This window comes from Salvelinus alpinus, chromosome 28, assembly GCF_045679555.1.
Source record: "Salvelinus alpinus chromosome 28, SLU_Salpinus.1, whole genome shotgun sequence".
Classification (NCBI taxonomy): domain Eukaryota; kingdom Metazoa; phylum Chordata; class Actinopteri; order Salmoniformes; family Salmonidae; genus Salvelinus; species Salvelinus alpinus.
This window is the reverse complement of record NC_092113.1, coordinates 6,778,225-6,797,883: the sequence shown is the minus strand read 5'-3', so window position 1 is coordinate 6,797,883 and position 19,659 is coordinate 6,778,225. Positions and strand designations below refer to the sequence as shown.

General features: G+C 48.5%; 1 protein-coding gene across 2 annotated transcripts in view; it reads left to right on the top strand.

The window, feature by feature from the left end:
* Positions 1-19,659, top strand: part of LOC139557038 (protein bassoon-like) — a 190,807-nt gene that overhangs the window by 149,773 nt on the left and 21,375 nt on the right. For both annotated transcript variants that reach the window (XM_071371352.1, XM_071371351.1), the window contains exons 4-5: positions 10,575-11,021; positions 11,657-18,322. In XM_071371352.1, coding sequence (XP_071227453.1) covers positions 10,575-11,021; positions 11,657-18,322 — 7,113 coding nt within the window. The remainder of the gene's footprint in view (positions 1-10,574; positions 11,022-11,656; positions 18,323-19,659) is intronic.

The window sequence follows — 19,659 nt, the reverse complement described above, 5'->3', positions numbered from 1 at the left end:
CAGTAGATCTTCTCTCCTCTCTACCGTATATTATCATCTGACCAGCTACAGTAGATCTCCTCTCCTCTCTACTGTATATTATCAACTGACCAGCTACAGTAGATCTTCTCTCCTCTCTACTGTATATTATCATCTGACCAGCTACAGTAGATCTTCTCTCCGCTCTACCGTATCTTATCATATGACCAGCTACAGTAGATCTTCTCTCCTCTCTACTGTATAGTATCATCTGACCAGCTACAGTAGAGATTCTCTCCTCTCTTCCTAGTCATGCTCTCCATCTCTTTATGTTTTTATTCTGACCTCTAGTTCTTCTGTTCACCCCCCCATCTCTGTGACCGCTCTCTTTTCCAAACTGCTCGCTCCCCCCCTCTCGTCTTCATTCGTCGTATTTCACTCTTCTATCCCCCTCCCTCTATTTCTTTGCTTCCCTTCCTCCTCACTCACTATGGGGCTTTACCCCTTTTCTTCTCTTATTTCTCTGTCGTCTGTGTCCGGTGGGCCACTCCGGCTCTCTTCTTCTTCTTCCTCTGGTCGTCCCTGTTCCTCCATTTTGCGGCGCTGTGCTGTGGTGTAGTGCTGCCTGGAGCAGCAGCGGTAGAACTGGGGAGGGAATGGAAGTGTGTGCTAGAGCAGAACAATGGTACCCTGGGTAAAAATAGCTATCTTCCAGCTTGGCAGGGGGAGGAGCCCTGCCTCCTGCACTATATACAATACAAAGAGAGGGGAGATTGAGTGGTCTTTATGCAGATGTACAATGCATTTCATACAGAAGAAAGGAAGGGAATCCAATCCACACGTTGAAGGGGAGCTGGGGGAATTGTATAGAAGAGAAGGGAGAGTTGTGTGTTTCGGGGAGATGTAGGCTAAGTGGAGAGAACCGCCATATACATCCAATTGTGGATGTGTTCTGTTGTATTCTGCGTTATCTTCTTTGGGGTCTCCAGGGTATACAATATACAACATGTTAATCTATTGTGAGGTCTGCCGGGCTCAATATACAAGAAAGCTTAGGGTGAGGAAAAGCACTTCATACCCTACAAGGCATGGATAATAGTGCACTATGAGAATAGCCTGACGACTCACAGTGAATTCTTCAGCTGCTCTGACGTTCGCTACATACTTTAGTCTGAGACTGCCGTCGTTGAAGTCGTTTGTGGTGACGAGGGGCACAAGGGGCGTTGGTACAAAACAAAGTCATCAGCGTTTGGATCGTCTCTAACCAATCAAGAGTATCAAAGCCAAATTTCCAACCGCCACTTTACACACGTGTATTCTGGCTCTGGACAACCCATCAGTTTCTGGAACAATCAGACGGCCCCGCACATGTTCACGTGTTCCCATTTGGTGAAGGATCGGGGAGGTACTCTAATCCAGACTCATTATGGAGAACAAACTAACGTCCGTGGGCGTGGCGTAGCGTTTGGCCGGCGTAAAGAGTCTGGGTAGCCGGGCAATTATGAGAAGGGCTGTAGTGCACTTTACTTTAGTCCGAACAATATAGCAAAGTGGGGCCACAGTATTGCTCTCTGTCTTAATTAAGATGAATCTGTATGAGTCCACTAGCAAATGAGAAAGAGGGATACAATTTGTGGCTTTGCTAATCACACTTAAGAGAAAGAAAAACACCCACTGCCGGAAATAAACTATTAAACAGCTTGGCAGGTCTCGGAGGGAGGCTTTTATGGTTTTGTCAATACCTCATTCAATCTCGGTCAGAAAAGTAGAAAATCCCCCAACACTATTGATGGTGGAGTCTTGACAGTAGCTTTTTCATTACATTCAGTTTTTCCCTTCAGTCATCACCAGTAGGCTGGAAGCTTACTTTGAAGTCTTACAATTTCATCTTAATGAACTTATTGCACTCATTTCAGTAACAATGTTTTTTTGTACCATCCACCAGTTTTCGTCATAATGTTTTATAGCCTGGAGTGCAGATAAAGAATAGTGTGTGGGAGTGTCATTGGAGAATTTAATCCAAACCGAATGAATTGAAGGATCATTTTTGTTTTTTACAACCAAATCTCTATTACGCAAATGGAATGTTATAGAGGCGTCCAGAGACCTTTTTAGTGATTTTACTTGTTTTTGATAAACTTACCCGAAAGAGCGAATCACTTCCTCATCCTCATTGTGCAGTATGGAGACCCTGAAAAAACATTAACAAAGGCTCCAAAAACACCGAAATATGTGCTTAAACATAAATACATTATTTAAGAAACTGCAAACTAGCAGTATAGTGATGCAGGCCTTTAGATGTTGTACACATGAAATTGTGCCAATTCTGAACTGTACCCGCAACGTTATATTCCCTTTTGTGCGACTCGAGACGTTTCCCCTATCCAGCCGTTCCATTCTCTGTGTAGCCTGCTGCTACAGGTAACTGGCAAAATAAAGGAAACACCAACATAAAGTCTCTTAATAGTGTGTTGGGCCACCACAAGCTGCCAGATCAGCTTCAATGCACCCGAACTGACACTCGAACGGCAACAGTCCAGTGGACGAGTTCGGGAGTGGATTGTGAGCATACTACACCCAGACGAGGAACTTGCTCCAGTTGCTGGCCTGGGTGGAGACGTAACCGCAGAGAAACTTCTCCAGCTCCAGGTTGGCCCGCTCGGTTTGCCCATTCGACTGTGGGTGTAATCCTGAGGAGAGACTCACCGACACCCCCAACAGGGAGCAGAAGGCTTTCCAATACCGTGCGATGAACTGGGGCCCACGATCCGAGACAATGCCCTAGGAAGTCTGTGTAGTCGAAAGACATCGGTATTCATGAGATCAGCGGCCTCCTTCGCTGAGGGCAACTTGGGTAAGGCAATGAAATGGGCTGCCTTGGAGAACTAATCAACGACCACCAGGATAGTGGCAAGCCCTTGGGATGGAGGCAACCCTGTAATAAAGTCTACAGACAGGTGGGACCAGGGCCGGCTGGGTTGCTCCAACCTCTGCCCATCCCCACACGGCCCTGGTCCCACGTCACTATCGTGAGGACTTGCTTTGGGCACAGGTGGAACAAACCGGAACAAAGGATCTCACATCCTAAATCATGTTGGGCTACCAGAATGTCCGCCTCAGGAACTCCAGTGTCTGATTAACCCCTGGATGCCCAGTTAATTTAGATGAGTGTCGCCATTGTAGTACTGATTCTTGGATACCGGGCGATAGGCTAGTGTGAAATCGAACCTGTTAAAGAACAGAGCCCACCTAGCCTGGCGAGCGTTCAAGCACTTGGCTTCTTGAATGTAGACCAAGTTCTTATGGTCCGTCCAGATTACAAAGGATGAGGTGCTCCCTCCAACCAGTGTCTCCACCCCTCTAGGGCCCATTTAACTGCCAAGAGCTCCCAGTTGCATTTCGCTGGCAAGAACTACTTCGAGAGAAACGTGCATGGGTGCAATTTCTTGTCCTTCTCGTTCCACTGTGAAAGGATCACCCCTGCTCTGGTGTCCGAGGCATCCACCTCTACCACAAAGGGATGAGTAGGATCAGGATGAACGAGGATGGGTCCAGGAGTGAAATGTCCCTTGAGCTTCATGAATGCCCTGTCAGCCTCGGGAGTCAAGCAAAAACAGGTCTGGGACTTGCGGGTTAGGACCGTGAGAGGCGCTGCCACCGCACCAAAGTTGCGTATAAAACGGCTGTAAAAATGTGCAAACCCGAGGAACCGCTGGACCTGCTTGAGTGAGGTGGGATGGGCCAGTCGGTGACCACCTCAACCTTTACGGGGTCCATTTGGATGCCTGCGGTAGAGATAATGTGACCCAGGAAGGAAACCTGGGACACTTCTCTATCTTGACATATAGTTGGCTCTGCAGGAGGCGTCTCAGGACTTGGCGGACGTGCAGTATGTGTTCCAGAAGGGTTTTGGAGAAGATCAGGATGTAAGGTTGGACCCAGGTGCCGAGAAGAGACCAGACGAGGAGTCAGTGGTTAAGGATAAACATAATACTTTACTGAGAAACGGTAGCCGCAGGATCACAGTACACTTGAAAAAAACAACAAACACTAAGTCTCAAAAACTCACTCAGGAAACAAACGCACACAGTACACAATTGAAGCTTCTGCAAAGGACAACAGAAAACACACCTCTTTTAACAGGGAAATCACAATGAGTAAATTGGACACACCTGAGTGTCGTTAATGTCTCTAGGATGGTCTCTGCCGCCCTCTGGTGACAGGTGGAACCATGACAATAACGTTGAGGATAAAGTTCGGAATAACACCATTTTAATGTGGTGTGTACAACATCTAAAGACCTGCATCACTATATATGAGAGCTTTGCAATTTCTAAAAGTACATATTTGGGTGTCTTTGGAGCCTTTGTTCATGTTTTTGCAGGGTCCCCAAACTGGGTCCCCAAACTGCACAACGAGGATGAGCAAGTGATTAGCTGTTCAGGATAAGTTTCTCAAAAAACAAGTGAAATCACAAAAAAGGGGTCTGGACCCTTCTATAACATCCCATTACCATAAAATATTTTGATTTAGTTGTAAAAGATAAAACTATTCCTTTAACAACACAGTGAATAAATGATCAGCTATGAAGAGGAATGAATGCAAAGAAGGGTATCTTTTTTTATCAAGACTTTCCTTTTCTAAATGTGCGTCAGTCCAGCGATGACCGTGACAGTTACGTTTGAACATCTAATTTCAAGATGGCGTGAGCGTTGATGATAATCTGAATAAAGACACACAAACCTTTGTATATTCTCATATCACTGGTCACGATGTACTCTCCTGCTCTGCAGCAGAAAAAAAATCCATTCATTGAAACCATAATCCCATTTCTTTTGTAAATCTTTCTGAAATGTTTTTATTTATTTTTCCCCTCAATGTGATGTCATGCATGGTAAACGAGGGCAAACGGGGACTGGGTGCATTTCAGTCTTCGGGATGTGAAATGAATGATAAGAGATGGTGTATTATTAGTGAGGGCTTTTACCTTTCTTTTCCGGTCTGCTTTTCAGAGAGTGATACAATATTTATGTATCTGTAGGCTGCGTGCCTATGACAGGTTCACACAGTTCATACCATTCCCTGACTTTTGAAAACCTGCATGAAAGGAGAGAATAGAGAGAAAATTAAACATTAGCCTCAAAATTGTGCCTGGTGTTAATGGTCAATACTGTTCCATTCAGTTAGTCCGCTCTGACCTATTCTCTCCTGTCTTCCTTGTTCTCTCTCAGTGTCTCTGTACCAGTGGTGTAAAGTACTTAAGCAAAAATAATACAGTACTACTAAACTTTTTACTTTTACTTCACTACATTCCTAAAGAAAATAATACATGTTTTACTACATGCATTTTCCCTGACACCCAAAAGTACTCGTTACATTTTGATTGCTTAGTAAGATGGGAAAATGGTCCAATTCACACACTTCTGGTCATCAATAATGCCTCTGATCTGGCAGACTGACTAAACACACATGGTTTGTTTGTAAATTATGTCTGAATGTTGGAGGGTGCCCCTGGCTATTCGTAAAAAAAAAAAGTTTTAATAAAATGGTACCGTTTGGTTTGCTTAATAATATAAGGAATTTGCAATGATTTATACTTTTACGTTTGATACTTAAGTATATTTTAGCAATTACATTTACTTTTAATGCTTAAGTATATTTAAAACCAAATATTTTTAGACTTTTACTCAAGTAGTATTTTACTTGGTGACTCACTTTTACTTAAGTCATGTTCTAATCAGTATGCCAAATGGGTACTTTTTCCTCCACTACCCTGTACACCATATATCTGCCCTTCAGTGAGAAAGGACTCAATGTGTTTGACAGCACAACACGCAGATTGGTTAATTGTTGACATGCTGGTTTTAGATGCTGACTTGCTGTTGCCTCAACCCCCCTCTAAATTCAATAGAGATTCTTTGAACAATGTTAATAGCTTCCTGATTTAAAAAAAAAAACGAATGGCTGTGGTTCTGGAATTTCTGGAACTCAACTAGCTGGGTTTAGAGATATCTGCGCATGCAGGATCCACTAGCCTACCTCCTTTCAGCTGCTTCTCCGTGCTCAGTTACTCTTTTACACAAAACCGTTCGATTTACAACTTAGTTCTTCGTCTGTTGTAAAAGTTGGCTATTGCAAACAACAAATCAAATCAAATTAAATCAAATGTATTTATATAGCCCTTCTTACATCGGCTGATATATCAAAGTGCTGTACAGAAACACAGCCTAAAACCCCAAACAGCAAGCAATGCAGGTGTAGAAGCACGGTGGCTAGGAAAAACTCCCTAGAAAGGCCAAAACCTAGGAAGAAACCTAGAGATGAATCAGGCTATGAGGGGTGGCCAGTTCTCTTCTGGCTGTGCCGGGTGAAGATTATAACAGAACGGCCACAGAATGGCCAAGATGTTCAAATGTTCATAGATGACCAGCATGGTCAAGTAATAATAATGACAGTAGTTGTCGAGGGTGCAACAGGTCAGCACCACAGGAGTAAATGTCAGTTGGCTTTTCATAGCCGATCATTGAGAGTATCTCTACCGCTCCTGCTGTCTCTAGAGAGTTGAAAACAGCAGGTCTGGGACAGGTATCACGTCCGGTGAACAGGTCAGGGTTCCATAGCCGCAGGCAGAACAGTTGAAACTGGAGCAGCAGCACGGCCAGGTGGACTGGGGACAGCAAGGAGTCACCATGCCAGGTAGTCGTGAGGCGTGGTCCTAGGGCTAAGGTCCTCCGAGAGAGAGAAAGAAAGAAAGAGAGAATTAGAGAGAGTATGCTTAAATTCACACAGGACACCGGATAAGACAGGAGAAATACTCCAGATATAACAGACTGACCCTAGCCCCCCGACACATAAACTACTGCAGCATAAATACTGGAGGCTGAGACAGGAGGGGTCAGGAGACACTGTGGCCCCATCCGATGATATCCCCAGACAGGGCCAAACAGGCAGGATATAACCCCACCCACTTTGCCAAAGCACAGCCCCCACACCACTAGAGGGATATCTTCAACCACCAACTTACCTTCTTGAGACAAAGCCGAGTATAGCCCACAAAGATCTCCGCTACGGCACAACCTAAGGGGGACGCCAACCCAGACAGGAGGACCACGTCAGTGACTCAACCCACTCAAGTGACGCACCCCTCCTAGGGACGGCATGGAAGAGCACCAGTAAGCCAGTGACTCAGCCCCTGTAATAGGGTTAGAGGCAGAGAATCCCAGTGGAGAGAGGGGAACCGGCCAGGCAGAGACAGCAAGGGCGGTTCATTGCTCCAGTGCCTTTCCGTTCACCTTCACACTCCTGGGCCAGACTACACTCAATCATATGACCTACTGAAGAGATGAGTCTTCAGTAAAGACTTAAAGGTTGAGAGCAAGTCTGCGTCTCTCACATTGGTAGGCGGACCATTCCATAAAAATGGAGCTCTATAGGAGAAAGCCCTGCCTCCAGCTGTTTGCTTAGAAATTCTAGGGACAATTAGGAGGCCTGCGTCTTGTGACCGTAGCGTACGTGTAGGTATGTACGGCAGGACCAAATCGGAAAGATAGGTAGGAGCAAGCCCATGTAATGCTTTGTAGGTTAGCAGTAAAACCTTGAAATCAGCCCTTGCCTTAACAGGAAGCCAGTGTAGGGAGGCTAGCACTGGAGTAATATGATCACATTTTTTGGTTCTAGTCAGGATTCTAGCAGCCGTATTCAGCACTAACTGAAGTTTATTTAGTGCTTTATCCGGGTAGCCGGAAAGTAGAGCATTGCAGTAGTCTAACCTAGGAGTAACAAAAGCATGGATTAATTTTTCTGCACAATGTTTTGGACAGAAAGTTTCTGATTTTTGCAATGTTACGTAGATGGAAAAAAGCTGTCCTTGAAACAGTCTTGATATGTTCGTCAAAAGAGAGATCAGGGTCCAGAGTAACGCTGAGGTCCTTCACAGTTTTATTTGAGACGACTGTACAACCTTCAAGATTAGTTGTCAGATTCAACAGAAGATCTCTTTGTTTCTTGGGACCTAGAACAAGCATCTCTGTTTTGTTCGAGTTTAAAAGTAGAAAGTTTGCAGCCATCCACTTCCTTATGTCTGAAACACAGGCTTCTAGCGAGGGCAATTTTGGGGCTTCACCATGTTTAATTGAAATGTACAGCTGTGTGTCATACACATAGCAGTGAAAGTTAACATGATGTTTTTGAATGACATCCCCAAGAGGTAAAATATATAGTGAAAACAATAGTGGTCCTAAAACGGAACCTCGAGGAACACCGAAATTTACAGTTGATTTGTCAGGGGACAAACCATTCACAGAAACAAACTGATATCTTTCCGACAGATAAGATCTAAACCAGGCCAGAACCTGTCCATGTAGACCAATTTGGGTTTCCAATCTCTCCAAAGGAATGTGGTGATCGATGGTATCAAAAGCAGCACTAAGGTCTAGGAGCACGTGGACAGATGCAGAGCCTCGGTCTGACGCCATTAAAAGGTCATTTACCACCTTCACAAGTGCAGTCTCAGTGCTATGATGGGGTCTAAAACCAGACTGAAGCATTTCGTATACATTGTTTGTCTTCAGGAAGGCAGTGAGTTGCTGTGCAACAGCTTTTTAAATTTTTTTTGAGAGGAATGGAAGATTCGATATAGGCCGATCGTTTTTTATATTTTCTGGGTCAAGGTTTGGCTTTTTCAAGAGAGGCTTTATTACTGCCAATTTTAGTGAGTTTGGTACACATCCGGTGGATAGAGAGCCGTTTATTATGTTCAACACAGGAGGGCCAAGCACAGGAAGCAGCTCTTTCAGTAGTTTAGTTGGAATAGGGTCCAGTATGCAGCTTGAAGGTTTAGAGGCCATGATTATTTTCTTCATTGTGTCAAGAGATATAGTACTAAAACACTTGAGTGTCTCCCTTGATCCTAGGTCCTGGCAGAGTTGTGCAGACTCAGGACAACTGAGCTTTGGAGGAATACGCAGATTTAAAGAGGAGTCTGTAATTTGCTTTCTAATGATCATGATCTTTAATTTATTTACTGCTAAAGTGAAAGCCATCCTCTCTTGGGGAAGGCTGCTTTTTAGTTAGCTTTGCGACAGTATCAAAAATACATTTCGGATTTTTCTTATTTTCCTCAATTAAGTTGGAAAAATAGGATGATCGAGCAGCAGTGAGGGCTCTTCGATACTGCACGGTACTGTCTTTCCAAGCTAGTCGGAAGACTTCCAGTTTAGTGTGGCGCCATTTCTGTTCCAATTTTCTGGAAGCTTGCTTCAGAGCTTGGGTATTTTCTGTATACCAGGGAGCTAGTTTCTTATGACAAATGTTTTTAGTTTTTAGGGCTGCAACTGCATCTAGGGTATTGCGCAAGGTTAAATTGAGTTCCTTAGGTGGTTAACTGATTTTTGTCCTCTGATGTCCTTGGGTAGGCAGAGGGAGTCTGGAAGGGCATCAAGGTATCTTTGGGTTGTCTGAGAATTTATAGCACGACTTTTGATGCTCCTTGGTTGGGATCTGAGCAGATTATTTGTTGCGATTGCAAACATAATAAAATGGTGGTCCGATAGTCCAGGATTATGAGGAAAAACATTAAGATCCACAACATTTATTCCATGGGAATAAGAGTATGACTGTGGCAGAGAGTAGGTCCGGAGACATGTTGCACCAAACCCACTGAGTCGATGATTGCTCCGAAAGCCTTTTTGAGTGGGTCTGTGGACTTTTCCATGTGAATATTGAAGTCACCAAAAATTTGAATATTATCTGCTATGACTACAAGGTCCGATAGGAATTCAGGGAACTCAGTGAGGAACGCTGTATATGGCCCAGGAGGCCTGTAAACAGTAGCTATAAAAAGTGATTGAGTAGGCTGCATAGATTTCATGACTAGAAGCTCTAAAGACGAAAGCATCAGTTTTTTTTTGTAAATTGAAATTTTCTATCGTAAATGTTAGCAACACCTCCACCTTTGCGGGATGCGCGGGGGATATGGTCACTAGTGTAACCAGGAGGTGAGGCCTCATTTAACACAGTAAATTCATCAGGCTTAAGCCATGTTTCAGTCAGGCCAATCACATCAAGATTATGATCAGTGATTAGTTCATTGACTATAACTGCCTTTGAAGTGAGGGATCTAACATTAAGTAGCCCTATTTTGAGATGTGAGGTATCACGATCTCTTTCAATAATGGCAGGAATGGCGGAGGTCTTTATTCTAGTGAGATGAGATTGCTAAAGCGAACACCGCCATGTTTAGTTTTGCCCAACCTAGGTCGAGGCACAGACACGGTCTCAATGGGGATAGCTGAGCTGACTACACTGACTGTGCTAGTTGCGATGTCTCTCGATCTGGTGGCTGCCTGCCAATAGACAGTACGACTTTCTACTCAGAGACCCACAGACATAATCCCAGGGAAGCCATGATGTCACATTTTCTTTATCCACAGAATCACAGTGGAGATGTACATGGAATGTGGGAGGGATGTTCTACTCTTGTCAGATTCTTCCATGCCCGCTTTGTACCCCCCTTCCCCATCCTTCACTTCCTAACTTTCTCTCTCTTTTTCTTTCTCTTTTGATTTTTTTATCAAAAGGTTAATATAATTGTTTTGTTTTTCTGATTTGTTTTTCAGAAGAGGGAGTGGCTCTGTCTGAACTGTCAGACCCAGCGGCTGATGTCCGGAGGACTCGGAGACCCCTCTCCTGTTCCTCATCCGTCTCCAAAGCACCAACCAATGGGATCTCCACGCCACCTGGCACCAGCCAGTCAGCAGCCAGCTCAGAAGCCGCCCTTCCTGAAATCGACCAATCAGCAGCAGCAAGGGCCAAGAACGATGCAGCCGCAGCAGCAGAAGCCACAGACAGGCCTGGGGAGCGGGCCTTTCGCAGTGAAGCAACCAGGGGACACAAAGGCTACTGTCCAGCCCACACCTTCCAATGAGCCCCCAAAACAACTGAAGGCCACGGAGGAGACTATGCCAAAGTCAGAGGAGGTGGTGGAACCCGCCATAGACACCAAACTAACTCAGAAGAAGGGAGAGCCAATCACAAAAGACCTAAAGAAGTCAAGACATTATGACGTAAGTCACCTTTTAGGTCTCCTAGAAATTCATTTTGATATACAGCTGATAAAGCTTAGTTATTGTTATGTAGTAAAGCAAGATGTTTATTGAGGGACATTTAGTGGAGTTGAAATGGAATAAGGTATTGATAGTGTATTGCCACAGTACCTCAAATGATTTGAAAATGGCATCCAATCTTTTCTGTGCCTCCCCTCTTCTCCTGCACCTTGTTATTGACGTCTAGAAAAAAGTAGTGCTGACGAAGCAGGCGTCAGCCACAGCACTGATGGATTTACTCCACACAGAGAAAAGGAATGTGTTTTTTCTCTCACTCCATTTTAGCCGTCGCCCCTCTTGAAACATAATGTGCTACGATTGGTACAACCATGAATATGCAAAGCCATCAAGGCCTTAGTGGTACTGAATTAGTGCTGGTGTGAATACAAAATGAATGTGATCCACTCTAATGTCCACTGTTCTCCAATGTTCAATGTGAGGCATGGGTGGAATAAAATGAAGAGCAGAACATTACAAATAAGTATTTTAGAATTATCATTGCATAAGATCATCTCAGGGTTTTTCAGGTCTTTTTTTCAGGTCTTTTTCCCAGTCTGCTGTTTTGTTTTTGGCTGATTTCTTATGTCCCTCCTTAGGAGACCAAGAACAGCACTCAAGACCTGTCACGGAGCCCCCAGAGCCTGAGTGACACCGGCTACTCCTCGGACGGCATCTCCAGCTCACACAGTGAGATCACCGGCCTCATCCAGGAGGAGGAGATGAAGCTGAGCGAGAGGGGCATCAGCGGACATGGCAGCCCCCCCAGCCCTTCCGAGATCACCAAGCTGGAGAGCTCCATGAGGCCCCTGCTGGAGTCCAAGACCCTGCCGGCTGAGGAGAGGGAGCGCGAACGGGGCCGGGGCAGGCACCACCGAGAGCAGAGGCCTCGGTCGCTGTCCATTACCCCCGAGGCCTACGACTCTGATGAGGAGCTGGAGGACATCGTGGAGGAGGAGGAGGACGGAGGGGACTGGGAGTCCAAACGGGAGCACAAGAGCAGTGCCGCTCCCAAGGACGAGAAGAAAGTGGCCGAGCCGGAGCCAATGACAGATGAGGAGTTCATGAGGAGGCAGATCATGGAGATGAGCGCAGACGAGGACAACGAAGAAGAGGAGGACATGGAGGAGGAGGATGAGGAGGACGAAGGCTACGGCTACCAAAAACAGAAAAAGACACACAAGCACATCTCGGAGTCAATGAAAGAGAAACGCCGCCTATCTCACCAGTCCAGCAGCTTTGAGGAGGAGACCAAAAGCTCCAGCGACATCTACAAAGGTTCTGCAGAGGAAGGAGAAGAGGGGGGCCTGGGGGGCCTGCGCCGCTTCAAGACCATTGAGCTCAACAACACCAACAGCTACAGCCATGACATGGAGCTCAACAATGAAAATGACCTCAGTCTGGACCGAGAGCCCGAGCTGGAGATGGAGAGCCTGACGGGATCTCCTGAGGAGCGCTCCAGGGGAGAGTACTCCTCCACCCTGCCACCCACCACCTCCAGCTATAACTCTGGCACCTCACCCACCTCCATCTCCTCCATGGAGGACGACAGTGACAGCAGCCCCAGCCGCAGACAGAGACTGGAGGACGCCAAGCAGCAGAGGAAAGCCCGGCACCGCTCCCATGGCTCCCTGCTGCCCACCATTGAGGACTCCTCTGAGGAGGATGAGCTGAGGGAGGAGGAGGAGCTGCTGCGGGAGCAAGAGAAGATGAGGGACCTGGAGCAACAGAGGATCCGCAGCACGGCCAGGAAGACCAAAAGAGACAAAGAGGAGCTGAGGGCCCAGAGACGCAGGGAGAGATCCAAGACGCCCCCCAGCAACCTCTCCCCCATCGAGGATGCCTCCCCTACTGAGGAGCTGCGACAGGCTGCAGAGATGGAGGAGCTCCACCGATCCTCTGCATCGGAATACTCCCCCCAGAGCCTTGACTCAGAGGCTGAGGGATACGAGTCTAAACTCTACAAGTCTGGCAGCGAATATAACCTGCCCACGTTCATGTCTCTGTACTCTCCGACCGAGAAGTCATTGACGACCACGACGACCACTGCTCCCTCCAGCAGCAAGCCCCTGAAGAGTGCTGAGGAGGTGTATGAGGAAATGATGAGGAAAGCTGAGTTGCTGCAGAAACAACAGAAACCGCAGCAGCATCAGAAACAGCAGCAGCAACAGAAACAACAGAAACAGCAGCAGCAACAAGGGAGACACAACAGTACATACAAGGATGACACAAATGGCCAACAGTATGAAGATGAGTACGAGTACAAGCAGGCAGAGACTGGTTATGAAAACGAGGCAGTAGAGACAGGAGACATCTACGAAGAGATCCGCCAGACCTCCCAGAACATTACTAAGATGCACCAGTCCTCCGCCCTGGAGTTACAGCAGCAGGCAGACAAGCAGGTGGAAGTAGACAACAGTACCTATCCAGATAAGCAGCTTTTAGATACTGGGTCAGCCTTCACTAAGCTGCTTGAGCAGACCAATGACCTATTGACTCCTGGCACCAGCCCCACTCAGCTCTCTGCACCTGTGTCCTTCTCTGAGACCGGAGGAAGGATCCCTGATGTACGGGTGACACAACACTACTCAAAAGGGATGAAGAACCAGACGGGTAAAAATGGCATCACTCCAGTGGTGGCCGTCACCACAATAGCCGCCTACGGGGTTTATTCCCGGGATGCAGTGACCATCTCCCAGACCAGCGTTAGTCAAACGATGACGACCACCCAATCCACCATGTATGGTTGGCAAACTGGAGGTCCCAACACTTCAACCACAACCGTCTCAAATGTGTGCAGCAAGATAGCGGAGATAACACAGGCATACAGCCAGAGAGAGGTGGTTGCGAGAAGCGTGGGGGAGAACCGAGGGGTCCAAGTCAGAGACAGTGCAACATCTTCAGAGCACGTCATAGAGACCCGCTCGCCAAAGATGTCTTCGTACTACAAGAGCTCCAGCCCCCCTCTGTCCCCCTCCGCATCGCCCACTGAGAGCCTAAGTCACTCACCCTCCAGGAGGGTCGAGATCTCCACCCAGACGTTCAGCCCAGGCATAGTGGCTCCGTCGGCTGGCTCAGGGCCCACCTCCCCAGTGATGGTCCAGGGGACCCAGATATCTCACAGAGTCATATCCCCACGTCTTTTCAGACAGCAATCCTCCCAGGACTCCCACTACATGGACACCGAGCACACAAGCTCTGCCAAACCAGTGACGGTCAACACGGCCACCTCACCTTTATCCTCGCCCACCAGATTCAGCCGACAGTTGACATTTGATGGCTACTCTCCACAGGCCAGTCCGCCAGACAGCCCTCCATACCACCAGTCTCATCACCGCAGCTTCTATAGGATGCAGAAGGTGGAAAAGGTCAATGTTGGCACCAGCATGGTCACCACAGCTAGCACCTACAGCCGTGGTTCGATGTCTATGGACAACATCTCTCTCTGCAGGATCTCCACTGTCCCAGGGACCTCGAGAGTGGAGCAGGGCCAGATGATCTATGGTGGGAGTGTGGTGGATCTGAGAACAGTGGATCTGAGAACAGCCACTATACCAGCTCCCATCATCATGACTGACCACGGCATGGATCTTACCTCTCTGGCCACAGAAACACGCAAATACACCAGTGGGCACGAGGGGAGCCACCCTTCCACCATCATTCAGCCTCTCATAATGAACCTGAACACCCAGCAGCACCCCCATGTGATGGTATCAACCGCAACCACGGTGAGCGTCACGGTGGCCGCCTCCATGTTCATATCACAGCCCCAACAGCCCATGGTCTACGGGGACCCTTTACAAAACAGAGTGGACCTGGGCCAGGGTATGGGCTCAGCCATGTGCCTGTCACAGAACAAACCACCACCCACTGACCCATCCATCCCCAAGATTGACGCCAAGCTGGAGGACCTGAGCATCCAGCAGCAGCAGCTGATGGAGCAGCAGCAGAAGCTTCAACAGCAGCAGCAGCTCTTGGAGCAGCAGCTCCAGCAACACCATCAGATGCAGCAGCAGTCCTCCTTAGCTCGGTACAACCTACCAGGACAGATGACTCTGCTCAAAAAGGACCTTCTGGTCAGCCAAACCAGCAACTCCCCAGCCGTGGTTAGTGCTATATCCTCCGCCGTCGCCCCTGACATCTACAGTACTGGAGGTCCCCTGGAACTGAAGAGCAAGCCAACCCCGGCAGGTGTGATGAACCTGGCAGGCGGTGGGCCTCATGGCATGATGGTCCAGATGAATGGAGCCCCACAGGGAGGACCAGTGACCCAGCTGGTGAAGACAGAAGAGAGCCAGGATGCCGTGGACCTCACAGGGGGGCAGATCAAAGCTGAGAACCAACCGGCCTGCTGTGATGTAGTGTACCGCCTCCCATTCGGAGGTAGCTGTGTTGGTGGTCCGTTCTCCCAGAAGCAAAATGTTGATGAGACAGTGGCCACTCAAGAGCCAAGACCACCCTCTGCGCCACCACTCTCCTACGAGTCGGACCAGGAGGGCCAGTATCAGGAGTTTTCTATGGACGGGCGTAAAGCCTACACACTACCGTTCCCTGGGCGGCTACAGCCCTCGCTGTCTGACACCAACCTAGCAGAGGTAGGACTCCAGTCCTACCACTCCAAGATGGACCCACACATCCAGGCCTCTGGAGAGCTGGCCGTGGACCTCAGCACCATGAAACATGCCTATGAGGGAGGCTTCCTGGGACTGGGCATGCAGTACGGCTCCTACACTGACCTACGCCATGGGGGTGACCTCACTGCTACTGCCCTGCCCATACGCAGATTCAACTCCCTGTCAAACATTAGCTCAGACTACGGCTACTCGCCCCGAGACCTCGCTAACTTCCAGGAGTCCAACCTGGCCCAGTACAGTGCCACCACTGCCAGAGAGATCAGCCGAATGTGCGCTGCCCTCAACTTAATGGACCGCTATGGGAGCAATCCGGAGCTCGTGCAGTATGGCGTAGGAAGAGGAACAGGTCCAGGTGGCAGGCTTAACTCTATGAGACAAAATATGCTCTACGGACCTGATGGGAAGCCAATCTCTCAAACCCAAGCGCTCACCAACATGATCAATGCCAGGCAAGCCAGCCTCCGAGCCATGTACCCGTCTGCCATGAGGTCTGCTGATGGAATGACCTACTCCACCATCAACACGCCCATCGCATCCACCTTGCCAATCACTACCCAGCCTGCCTCAGCTCTGTGCCCACTACTGAGGGGAGTGTACAGGCCTTTACCCACAGCCAACATGACACCCGTGCCTCTGGCCAGCCTCACCAGGATGCCTGTGAACCCAAGGATGCCTATGTCTGGGCAAGCTCCATACCGTTATCCGGCTCCCAACATCTTCCCATTCACCACGTTGGCCCCTGTGAGCATGCCTGCTGCTATCACCACCACCCAGGATGCCCCAGTCTACCTAGGGAAGCCCTCTGTGAAATCAGGTGCATCTGATTCATCATCTCAACCTCTCTTTGCCCATACATCAGCCCCGGTCAGCTTGCCAATAGAGCCCCAGCAGCAACCCATGAACCTGACCCAGGCTCACCTCCACACTCAGGCCCCAGGGCAGCCCCAGGTCCATCCTCAGAACCAACCTCCAGCCCAGCCCCAGCACATGCAACCTCAATCCCATCCTCACAGCCAGCCTCCACCCCAGAGCCAGCCCCCTCCAGCCCACATTTACCCTCCAACACAAAGTTACACTGGGCCCCAGAGCAACATCCAGCCCCCTCCGTCTGGCCCACCCTCCAACAGCCCAGTCAACACTGCGACGGAGACGGAGGAAAGGATGCACCGCCAGCATGAGCAGCTGTTGCAAATGGAGCGGGAGCGTGTGGAGTTGGAAAAGCTGCGTCAGCTACGTCTGCAGGAGGAGCTGGAGAGGGAGCGCATGGAGCTGCAGCGGCACCGCGAGAAGGAGCAGATGCTGGTGCACAGGGAGATTCAGGAGCTTCAGACCATCAAGGAGCAGGTCCTGCAGCAGCAGCAGGCTGAGAGGGAGAGCCAGCTGGTGATGCAGAAGGAGCAGTTGGCCCAGCAGAAAGCCCAGCTCGACCAGATACAGTCGCTGCAGCAGCAGCTTCAGCAGCAGCTTGAGGAGCAGAGGAGGCAGAAGACTGCTGCAGCTGCTGCTGCTGCAGCCGCCGCAGCCGCTCAGGTGGACCAGAACGGCCAGACCCTGCTGCCCTATGGAGATCAGGTGGGCTTCATTTCCCTGCCCAACTCCTCCTCGGACATGTGTCTAAGGAACAATGAAGAGCATATAGAGACCAGAACCAACATGAGGAGGCAGAACTCCACCTCCATGCCCCGGCTGAGGGATGGAATGGATGGCGAGAGCATTCAGTTCTATGGAGCACGGAGGATAGTGGACAGCTGTGTCCAGACAGACGAAGAGGATGGCGAGGAGAGGTACATCATGTCCCGGCGCAGACGCAACAGGCGCAGTGTAGACTGCAGTGTCCAAACCGATGATGATGAGGAGAAAGTGGAGTGGGAGCAGCCTGTGAGGCGCAGGCGGTCTCGCTTCTCTAAGCACTCGGATCCCGGGGCCGAAAACAAGACAGACACAGCCTCCAAGACAGCCGCCTCATCCAGCATCGCCATCCAGACCATTCGAGATAGCGCCTGTCAGACCGAAACAGACCAACTGGGGAAGGTGTCCCCAGCTATCCACGTCACCGTGCCAGACCCGAACAAAGTCGAGATTATCCACTATATCTCAGGCCCTGAGAGGACCCAGAAGGGCCAAAGCCTAGCCTGCCAAACAGAAGTTGAGGCCCAGTCTCAGGGCGTGGTGGTGCCACAGCTCAGCGTGCCCACCACCGTCAGCCCCTACTCCACAAGCATCCAGCTGGTGGGGTCCGCAGACCCGCGCCAGCAGCAGAACAGGAGGAGGCCAGACCCCCTAGTGATCAGCTACCAAACCCAGCCCATGAACCACCTCCACAATGAGTCCCTCTCCAGCCTGATCCGTCAGCCCCCCAAGTCCCCCCAGGTGCTCTACTCCCCCGTTTCCCCCATCTCCCCCCACCGCCTCTTGGAGACGTCCCTCTCCACCGGCGGGCTGAACAAGGCCCACGTCACCCCCCAGCAGAAAGCCTACACGGTCGAGTCGCCCCAGCGCCACCCCAGCATGCCCCGGCCCATTAAGAGCACACAGAGGTCCATGTCAGACCCCAAGCCCCTAAGCCCCACTACAGATGAGCACACCAAGGCCAGGCTAAACCTGTACCAGCAGCAAGCTCTTCAGAGCCAGGTAGGTCATAAGGTCAATCCTTTGATCCTCAACAGCTATTTCTGTACACATGCAGAGACTGAAAGACTGAAATCGCAAGATCACATGGACAGTTGTCTTTTTACTGTTAAGTACTGTATGCATTCTACTGTAGTATGTATCAAATTGGCAGCATAATATGAAAATATGGCCCCATAAACATACAGTGCATTACCATGCGATGCTACACTCTTAGAATTAGTGGTGACTCGAGGAACCCTGGAGATCCTCAAGGAATCCCTGCAGTACTTCAAGGAACCATTGCTAGTCAATGGTTTATATTCGCACCCTTGGTAAATTGAGGGGCTCTTGGAGGAACCTTTAATGCATGTGTCAAAATCATTCCACGGAGGGCCGAGTGTCTGTTTTCACTGCTCTCTTGTACTTGATTGATGAATTAAAGTCACTCATTAGTAAGGAACTCCTCTCACCTGGTTGTCTAGGTCTTAATTAAAAGGAAAACCCAAAAACCCAGCAGACACTAGGTCCTCCATGGAATGAGTTTGACACCACTGCTTTAATGTTTCAATGTAATGTTCCTGGAGGAACCCTGGACTGGAAGAGTGGCTTAGTAAGGGTGTGGCTTTCAGATAGATCTTGTTAGGCCACCCGTGGAAGTAAATGTAATTCCTGTTAATCTGTTCTGTTGTATTGTCATCACATGTTCAGGTTGAACACTGACAATTTTGTAGCTTCAATAAGGCTTACAGTGGCGTATGAGTTCCTCAAGAGCATGTGCAAATCCCAAAACTGGAATAGATACCATTTTATTACTATATGTAATCAGCAATGTTAATATTATAATAGATTATGTAATATGCATAAATGTTCAAGAAACATTTTAATTTGCAGTGTACAAACTTAACTCCATGAACAGGAATTACATTTACTCTAACGGGTGGCCCAAAATAACTATGTGAAAGCCACGCCTTCAATCTTCTGATAGTCTGCCACCTCTATAATATATATTTAAAAAGGCTCTAAATTGAACCTCTCTCATCACAAAAAGGTTCTTGTTTTATCCTTTACATAGGGGTTCCTCGAGGAACCTTTTTCAACTGGAAAGGTTCCCGGAGAGGCAATTTATAGAACCCCGAAAGGTTTTTCCAGGCTCCTTTACTTTTAAGAGTGTATACTCAACACAAAACACACAACACAATTTACACACAGTTACACTGTGATAGAGCTCTAGTTTCAAAAAGCACCATAGACGTATGTCCTCCAACATCTTACTAATGCACAGCTTAAGTGAACACAGTCAAATGATCTCTACATTGAAAAGTTATTGATGTTTTTTGGCAATTTTGAATATCATCATA